A 10,073-nucleotide genomic window follows, 5' to 3' on the forward strand; every position below is an offset into this window, starting at 1 on the left:
TCATCAAATTCACAAAGGTAAATTCTTTTTCCTTAAATTCTCTGTAATGATTTTTATTTTACGCTCATCCTAAAAATTTCTTCACCATAATCTTAATGATATTCAATTTAATTCATTGATTTTCTATTGATAAGTTTATGAGCTATAGAAATTGTTTGTGGAGACTGAGGTAATAAGACTGTAAAATAATTTTAAGAACAAGAAAATATAAAAAATTGAAAATTTCATAAATTAATTGTGATTATTTGGAAAGAAGAGTTTTTTTTTTTATTATTAGATTTAGTACGATTGAAAAGGCCCCGTGTCTAAGGAGGTGGAGTCGTAAAATGGGTTACCAAGTGGGCCTTAAAAAACACAACGACCGGCATTGTAAGTTGTAACTTGGCCCTTGATCTTCTTCTCGAGCAATCTTCTTCCTGAGCACACTTTACATCTTGCAACGTATAAATACTTAAACCCAAATCCAAACACTCTGTTTATGTGTTATGAGAAAAATAATACATAACCAACGGAAGAAGAGAGGGGAGGTTTTGGATCAAAATACAAGTCAAAGTTATGGCTGAAGTTGGCGAATGCTCTGCGTCTAAACCCTCTCGTGAAATCTGGGCAAAGCTTGGTACTTCCATTACTTTAATGCTCAAATGCTCATTTTGTTTTCTTGAAACTAAGTGACAGATGAAAGATTCATTATTTCTCTCTCTCTCTCTCTCTTTTCTTTTTAACCAAACAATTTGGCTAATGGGTCCTCAATGCATGCACTTCGAGATATTGTGCACTCAACTATTTATTTTATGTTCTTTTTCAAATTTATTCATGTAAGTGATTTTGTTCTAGAAAATGTACACAATTTCAGTTGCAAGGTGAACAGAATTAGAGCCTTTATCAGGTTTGTGACATTTAACATAAACCCAGAATGCAAATTGGGACTCATCATAGAAATTTTGAGGGAAAGAAAGCAGTTCAATTACTTCAGGAAATATTTGTATGATGATAATAAGCTCCCATGTGTAGGGCATTCAAGTAAGAGTTTTTACGTTTAGTGCAGCTGTTCAATTGGATATGAATTTTTTAGGCAGCTTATTGATTGCATACGATTCATGAAAGGTATTATTAGTGAATGGGTTGGCCATCCCTTATAGAGGTCTTTTGTGGATTCATCATGTTGACATTCAATTATAAAGGATTATGTTAAGACTCAGATTTTGAACTTCTTGTTCACTTTGTTATTTCCAGATGTTGATTCTTAGCCGCTACTAAATAAGTTATAACAACTAAAAACGTGCTGCCTGAGAATCAAAAACAGTTGATTTGGTGCTAATACATTGACTCATTTAATTTTATAATTTCTTCATATTGATTGATTATCATTGCAGAACCATCAGACTCAAGGTTTGCCGATGTTGACATAAGCTCAAATGAGGTGGTTATATGCTCAGAGATCACTTCTTCTTCTTCTGACAAACATGAATGGTGCAAAATTACTAGGAATTCTGATCTACATTCAGCTAAGATGCAAAATAAAAGGTACTCGGTTTCTATTAGGGTTGCATATATGTATCAACTTGGATGACATTTCAAAGAAAGTCAATCTTTTTCACCACTTCCAAAAGTATTATTATACTCCATCAACAATGAAGGAAAAGGTGGTACCAACCTTGTTTTACTCATACCATGTGAATAATGAAGAGCGGAATAACCCATAGTTTTGAGCTGTGTGAATTAATTTAACCACATTATGGTAGCAAAAATGCAATGAAGCAAAAGGTGGTAAACAGTTCCTGCTCTTTTTGCACTTGTTACACCAAGAAAAGGACAGATGTATGTTCGGTTTCCTCATGTTGTTAGAGTGTATATCATATGGCAATTATTACTTGTTGGGCAAATGCTATTTTTTTTTCCTCATCAATAGAAGATTCACAATTTCCTCTCACTTATTGGGCATGCGTTTTCATATAGTTCAAATGCTATACTTGTCGATGATACCATGGTCCAAAATGAAGAGGTCGTTGACATTAAGTGTGGAACTGAAATTATTCCTGGCCCTGATAGAGAAGGTCAGCAATTATTTACTTTATGAATGTTACATACTGTGATGGCTGATTTTATGTACAACTTCATACAGGCTAATTTCTTATCATATTTTAAAAACTTTAATTGTGTTTTGTATCCTTTATTCCTTTTGGTAGTGTCAGATTGATTAGTACCAAACATTATAATAGTTTCTTGTTTATTTTTCTTTTTCTATTTCCTATAAGAAATGCAAATTTGAAGCAGCCAAGATGAGGCTAACTTTAGGTTTAGATTTGTCAATAAATTTTTTGATTCAATTGCCTTGTTTTGTTTAAGGTAAAAGGGGAAAAGCATCCTTTGTCTTAAACCAGAATCCAAAGGTTACATGGCCCTTACAGAATTAGAAGACTTTCCTGTCTGGAAAATGCTACCCATTGTAAACTAAATAAGATCTTGAAGGATGTTGAATAGGACCTTTTGTGTTCACTGTTAAACCTAATTTTCAACAGTATTGTTGTTGTTCCATTATCATGCAGCTACTATGTGTAACTCCTGTCCCCTTGTTGCTTCAAGTACCAGTGTGGTGTATGAGTGTGGGTAATTAATTATTCTTTAGGGCTCCCCAAATCACCTTTATGGTGCTGCTGGATCTATTTATTTTGTAAATCAGAATGAATTGAGACCATGGTTTTGTAGATAGGTAGGTTTGTAAACTTGCTCAAGTGTTGAGAAATTGAGACTTCGAAGCTTTTTTGAATGGTATTTCGGTGTTGATTTCTGCTTTCCTGACAATTTTATTTATTCCTTTGATTTGTTTCCCTCCCCAATTATCTCTGCTCTTTAAATTCTCTACTATTGTATTCGTTCATCTAACATTTTTCCTTGATGTATGTAGTATATTTGAACTTCAGATTTAAAGTAGTACCTGTACAAGAATCCAGCAATCAGCAATTGGAGGTAGACAATGATCATCAGTATTTTTAACCTTCGAAATCATGTCTTTTTTTCCATTGTCTTTGTAATTGCAATAGTGGTATAATTATCTTTTGTTTGGTTCTTCAGATTTCCATTGACATCGAGCATGCAAAATGCTGCATCTGCTTGAATATATGGCATGATGTTGTTACAGTTGCTCCTTGCCTTCATAATTTCTGGTGAATAACCTATACTTTTCAATAACAGCTTTCAGTTTCAATTTGTTTAGTCTAAATCTATCCGTCTTCTGTTATCTGTAGCAATGGATGCTTCTCTGAGTGGTTAAGACGATCACAGGAAAAACGTTCGACTGTACTTTGTCCGCATTGTAGAGCAGTTGTACAATTTGTTGGAAGAAACCATTATTTGCATAATATTGAGCAGGTATTACGTTGTATTACATTGCTATCATTGATTCTTGAAACAAGGAATCCCTCAATTTGTTGTTTTGAACTTTTTGATGTTAATGTAGAAGGCCATCAAGTACTTGGAGTTTTGTAGGTTGCTTTTGGATGATAGTTTTATTAATTATTCAGAGTAGTATTGTGCTATGTCTCTAATTTTTGTCTTGATTTTCCATTGAAATATCTCTTCTATTGTCCATATTATTGCTGGTTTCTTTTCTGGTTTTATATTGCTTCTGATAATATTTTCATTCTGGTTTTGTAGGTTGCTTTTGGATGATAGTTTTGTTAATTATTCAGAGTAGTATTGTGCTATGTCTCTAATTTTTGTCTTGATTTTCCATTGAAATATCTCTTCTATTGTCCATATTATTGCTGGTTTCTTTTTTGGTTTTATATTGCTGCTGATAATATTTTCATTCTGTGAAGTGAAAAGTTTGAACAGTAAAGTAACAAACGAAATTTGCCATTATACTTATATTAATAAATTTGGATCATGAGGTAAACATGTTATTGAATTAATGCCATCAACTTTATGTTAGAACTTTGAATGCTCTTCAAAGCAGTAGTATCAAGTAGCAAACTAGAAACAGACTAGGTGTTTGCTTATTCTCCTTGTACAATGCTTCATGTTTTGAAATTAGATTCTTTTACAGCACTGGATATAATTTCTGGATGAATGTCAATGAATATTGTCATGTTAGTTGATTTGTTATGCATAACTGCAATCTTGGGTTGTTAATATGGATTGAAATTCACTTTACACTTCCCATGCTCCTCTTTCAGCCTTAATTGTTTAGAGAATATCATTATCTTCTGATAATATGATTCTACATCACTGATTTTTTTTCTCATTTTTATCTAACTCACTGCTTGATTTTTCTAGAGTATACTACAAGCTCATTCTTCACTTAGGCGTTCTGATGAAGAAGTTGCACTTCTTGATTCCTATGCGTATATAAAATCAAATCTTGTAAGTAATTTTTCTCTTTTGTGTTCTGTTGCTGATACTCCTGAAAAAATGAAGTCTTGGTGTTGGACTCGACATAACAAGGCTTCAATTATGGTTCATGTGATGACATGGCTTCTCGTTGTATGTAACAGATGTATATGCAAAGGAACGCATTTTTTCACTTTTCTGTACTTTGCTTGTTTCTGCATGACAATAGTAAGAGGAATGCATTATCCATGTGGATGTGCTATTATATCACATGCATCATGTCTGTTGCTTCATATCTTCTTTGAGTTCTTTGGACATTACTCTTCTGCTGCATATATCCAGTCCATAGATTCCTTAAACAATATTATGCCGTAGCATGACAAATTCTTGGTTGTTTACCATATATAGTTGATTGTTGATCTAGTAAGATTTGCTACTGTTGTGATGCATTTTATTTTCAGGTGGTTGCTGTACAATTCTGTAATTGACATAAGTGTGATAGCTTCTTTTTGTAAGGATGAGTAAACACATTGACTTAACTGAGTGCTTAATTTTCATTTATATTTCTTTCCTCTTATATGTTAGGTAATTAGGAATGGAAAGAAACATCGTCGGAAGAGGGCACACTCACCAATTGATGAAGAAAGTGACAGCATTGAGCTTCCATGTCCTCAATGTGGTAATAGAGAATTTTTATGTTTATTTTTCTACTCGTCTTCCTTTCATTTAGTGTGTTGTGCACTGTACAAGGTGGGAAGCGCATGTGTGTGTTTTTCCTCAGCCAGCAGCCTTGAATTTCTCTTTTATTGCATATGACATTACTATTTTTACAGTTAGTAATAATATATTAGCCTTCATGTTTTGCAACTGTTGTCTTAACAATGTGACTGATATGAATGAAAGTTCTTCTATCCTGAAACATATTTGCTCACTGTTTATCTAATTTATGTTGTTTTCTTATTTGGTGATTTTATATTTAACTAGTGTAACAACCATAGGTACTGAAATTAATGGGTTCCGCTGCAACCAGAACACAGTGCATTTACAATGTCAGGGATGCGGAGGAATGATGCCGTCCAGGAATGACAGTGTACCACAACACTGTAAGTTTTTGTGCATGTGTGCATCTATTGTGTGTATGATTACTGCTTTCTAGCTTTCATTTTCTCTGTTATTTTGAATCATCTATGGAAAGCTAGCTTTGGATATTGGTTGCTGCATCTTCTTTGAGGTTATTAATTTCTGACAGTCAAATCTTGAAATGACTCCGACACTTTGTATTATGTTTAGCATATAATGAATCTGTCAAAGTTTATGTTTAGAACTAGGATTAATTTTCTAACCAGCATTGGTCCTATTTAAACGGAAAATGGGTTCAACACTTTTTTATTTTTGCTAATCACAGTCGCTTATAATGCTGCCAGCCATTCTAGATATGAACCACAGTTTCCAAAATCTCAACTTGCAGGTTTGGGATGTGATAGAGCATTTTGTGGTGCATATTGGCATGCTCAAATGGTTGCTAGAAGTGACTCCCAACCTATGTGCAGTCATGAAACTTTCAAACCTGTAAGCGCTGCTTATTTAGTTCAGAATTTTTCATTTTAGAAAACACAAAATTAGACTTACTGTTGTGAAATGGATAGCCTTGGAGTTATAAGCATGGGTTATTGGAAATTTTATCATGGGCATAGTGTTCTTTACAGTTATCAGTGGCTGATTAATACACAAATACAGTTATCTTATGTGAGGAACCCCTTTTCTTCTTATTTGCATACATGCTTCATCCAATGACCCTAGCCTCATTTATGGCACTTTACAATCCTTTTAATTCTGGAGCTTTTTTCATTAAAAAAATTTAAAAAAAAATTCTGGAGCTGATTAAAATCCTCCTAACACTTGTAAGATAACCCCTTTTTCTTCTTATAGTAAAAATGGACCAGTATCATTAATGTCACCTTTAGTTTTTGGAAGCAATTTCTTCAGCTTATGTGTCGCAGTGGCTGTTGTTTCTAGTGGCTGAAATCTATAGGTATAGTGGTGGTACTTATGTTTTTGACTCTGCAAAGAATTTGTGAAATATGATCTTGTTAATACACCTTGTCAGATTTATCAAGCATGTCAATGGTGAAAACTTATCATTATTTGCAGATCTCAGAACGCACTATCTCTAGGATTCCATTTCTTGCGCACGAAATGAATCGGCACGAACAAGATGTATGAAATTCTTTATTACTGATTATGAATAGAGACTTATATGTCAATAAAGATTTGATTCGACTCACATACTGGTGATTTCTTTTTAGGTTACAGAGAGGTGTATTAGACAAATGGGGAGATCATTGCAGGATGTTATATCCGATTGGGTTGAGAAGCTGAACAATAGAGAGATTGGTCAGTGTATAAGCTCTTTATCTTTTTGAATGGATGAAGAATATAGTTTGATGGCTGTCCGACATCCTATTTTTACCTCTGATGTTACTATATATCTCACTAGTTTTTGGTTGGTAATGGATTGCCATTGTGACCTTTCAGTGTTGCTTTGTCATCCAATTACCAAAAAAGAATGCCTATTTTTAGGAAGAATCCATTGTGTTCAGGAAATTATGTTCAAGATAATTCATGCAGCATAAAAGAAACACAGAGAAAAGCAACTAGAAAAATCAATTAGACTGATCAAAGGAAACAAGTCAGAGGCAGCTGTGAATTTGAATCTTCTACCTCTTTCAAATCCCATTGATCCAAAACCCAGCCAAAACAATGATCTGTACTTATTGTTCTTTCATAAAAGATGAATATGTCCTTGCTAAAACACACCTCCTTATAAGCAGAACTACTGATTCTCTTGGCATATAAGTAATTTAATTTCTCTTTTTCAGGAAAAATAAATAAATAAATTGCTCAACTATACTCCTCGATTTGGTATATCTAACATAGACATGTCTGTTGCTGCTTCTATGATTGTTTTCCCACTTCAACAAATCGAGATTCTTGTTTGACATAGTTTATTATTTTGATAGTTCAGTCTTGTGGTTTCTGATTAAGAACGATTTTTTTTTCAGTCCAAGTGAATTAAAGTTAATGTTTGATTTCTACTATCACTTTTCATGGTCAGTGTTACTACAACCTGATTAGTTGTTAGCATAATTAATAAATTGAGTTTGTTTGTCTATGAAATTGGTACTTTCCGCCTTAAGTTATTCTCTTTGCAGATCGAACAAGGATGCCATTGAATCATGCTGAGGCGATAACTGCTAGGAGTCATATTTGCAAGTAAGTTTTATTTTGGTTCGAGGAACTTTTGGTAGATGAATCAAATATTTACCAGCATTCACAGGTTGATTGTTCAATACTTTATCAAGTAATATTTCCAATTGTTTGTACGGGCTAGAGTCGAAGGCCAATTTGTGTGTGTTTCCTGATGCTGTATCAGGAAAGGTCCAATGAATCTTTTGTTTCCGATTTGTGTATCTTCCTGCTTTCCACATTAAGTATCGCAAATACTTTAGTGTTTTTCAAAGTTAAATTTTGCCACTTTGTTCTAAAAGTTTTGGAGGCGGATCTCTGCTACTTCAGCTAGATGGCATATTTCGGTTGATGCATCTGCAATTAAGTTTAATATAAGATACCATAATTTGATGTTCATTTATCTATCTCCTATATATTGTGCAGCGAGTGTTATGATAAATTGGTCTCCTTTCTCTTGTACTGGTTTCGGATTGCAATGCCCAAACATGTAAGTATCTCCAGCTTCAAGCATCAGAGATATATATGTTGCCTTGTTCTACTAATAATTATTTCAATCAATGGCATGATATAATCTTCATTGTGGTTTTGTTGTAGCTTCTACCAGCAGATGCAAAGCAAAGAGAAGATTGCTGGTATGGATACGCATGTCGAACACAGCACCACAATGAAGAACATGCTCGTAAAAGAAATCATGTTTGTCGCCCAACCAGGGGCTCTAATATGTAACGTACGGTTCACATTTTTTTTTTTTTGAAATAAATAGTATGCGGTTAATAAATGCCTTCCCCCCCCCCCCCTTCCTATAGTTTTTATCGTTTCAACACCTTGTTGGGTTCTTAATTCCTTGTGATTAAATATAAGTAGAAATCATAAAACACGTGACCGACAAATTTGAAATTTATAATTATCAAACATTTAATGTTATGAAAGCATCGTCAACTAGTTTAAAAGAACAAAGTATATTAAATCCAAACAGGAATATGTGAGCGGCTAAATTGTGTGAAATAAAACCTGTACGTGACGGGACTTATCTTAATTCAGGGTCGGATCTGGCAACTAGGGGTCGGCATTATTAGGTTTGGTTCAATTCAAGAATTGGAACCAAATAGTTTATGAATTTGTGAACCAAATACGAATTAAATTATAAAACCGAATTGTATCGAATCAAATTAATTTAGTTTGGTTGGTTTGGTTTTATTTTATATATTCATTATTCAACAAAAATAATATAATAGTGATACATTATTTCTACAATAATAATCTTGAGTTTATAAATTAACAGATAATAAATAACATAATAAAATTTAACAACAGTAAATTAATATAATAAAGTCCAACAATAATTTAGAAATTCATTATATATTACAAAATGAATTTCAAACTTCCATTGCCAATAATCACTCTTCAAATTACCACTTCTTTATCCTTTAACTTTCACTTTCATAATGCTTACATTATTTCTCAAATTTAAAATGAGGCATCTGCCAAGCATCAACAGTTAAATAAAGTAAAATAAAGTATATGCTATGACACATATAGTCACATGTATTAATTAATAAATAAAAATTACAAAGCATAATTTTTGAACCATTTTTTTAATTTTTATTTTAAATTTTCTTGAATCATTTAATTCGGTAATATGATTCGGTTTTAAACCAAACAAATAGTTTAGAATTTTTAAACCGTTTGGTTTTTATGTTCCGAACCGAATCAAACTGAACTGTGATAATGCAGTTTGGTTCGGTTCGGCTCAGTCAATGCCCACCCCTCCTGGCAACAAAAATTTTCTCGGAGTGTTGTTGAATTAGTCCTGAAGCAGCAAAAGCTCCACGAGGACCAAGAAACAAGGTAATATCGTCCATATCAATCCTTTCTTCCCATGTTGGGATAGCCTCCCCATGATCACCAATCTTGATTACGCTACAAACTTTGTCAATACTCCAAATATTTCTCCATTAAATTCCACCAAATATGACCCGCCATCATAATCAAAACTGCTTTTCCGGAATCACCTTCAGTTTCCCTTGCTCGATGTCAAAGCTGCTTGTTCTTAACCCCATTACTATAAACTGTTTGCATGACGGTAGCAAAAGCAGTTGAAGCAACGAAATTATTAGCAAAACGAGTCCAAGTATTATTATTATTATTATTATTATTATTATTACTATCAAGCTTTAAAACGCGGACGTCGAACTTATAGGTGGAGGAATTATTTTCCCTTTGATTGGCAATGACGGTACAATAATGAATTAGCTTGATGTTAAAGATAAATTTTAGAATACATCTGAGATACCCATGTCAGTTATACAACAAGCAAATAATGTCATGACATGTGTGCATTCATTTTGAAAAATCATCATGTAAATGGTAGTTGTATTAAATTCAACTACACATGTCATGCATGCATCAATTGGTTGTAATACATCTGAGGTATTCTAGAATTTCTCGAGGTTAAAGGATGGCTATTTATAACTGGCTAAACTAAAAGGCTGTTG

The 10,073-nt window shown here is 33.3% G+C and overlaps 1 protein-coding gene across 3 annotated transcripts; it reads left to right on the forward strand.

The window, feature by feature from the left end:
- Positions 1 to 371: 371 nt before the first annotated feature.
- LOC102631195 (uncharacterized) lies at positions 372 to 8,383 on the forward strand. Of its 3 annotated transcripts, XR_003067139.2 has the most exons (16): positions 372 to 616; positions 1,374 to 1,524; positions 1,957 to 2,054; positions 2,906 to 2,967; positions 3,073 to 3,164; positions 3,246 to 3,369; positions 4,276 to 4,362; positions 4,915 to 5,008; positions 5,328 to 5,432; positions 5,798 to 5,898; positions 6,481 to 6,546; positions 6,636 to 6,723; positions 7,392 to 7,439; positions 7,542 to 7,602; positions 8,002 to 8,065; positions 8,173 to 8,197. XR_003067139.2 is itself a non-coding variant. In XM_006466138.4 (15 exons), the coding sequence occupies exons 1-15, from the start codon at positions 556 to 558 to the stop codon at positions 8,302 to 8,304; spliced, it is 1,386 nt and encodes a 461-aa protein (XP_006466201.2). In that variant the 5' UTR covers positions 373 to 555; the 3' UTR covers positions 8,305 to 8,383. The 3 variants fall into 3 exon arrangements, 2 of the variants coding, with proteins under 2 accessions (XP_006466201.2, XP_052287417.1); XM_006466138.4 differs by lacking the exon at positions 7,392 to 7,439 and having other exon boundaries at positions 373 to 616; positions 8,173 to 8,383; XM_052431457.1 differs by lacking the exons at positions 372 to 616; positions 1,374 to 1,524; positions 7,392 to 7,439 and adding an exon at positions 1,536 to 1,818 and having other exon boundaries at positions 8,173 to 8,383.
- Positions 8,384 to 10,073: the final 1,690 nt, after the last annotated feature.

Source organism: Citrus sinensis, chromosome 7 (assembly GCF_022201045.2).
Source record: "Citrus sinensis cultivar Valencia sweet orange chromosome 7, DVS_A1.0, whole genome shotgun sequence".
Taxonomy (NCBI): domain Eukaryota; kingdom Viridiplantae; phylum Streptophyta; class Magnoliopsida; order Sapindales; family Rutaceae; genus Citrus; species Citrus sinensis.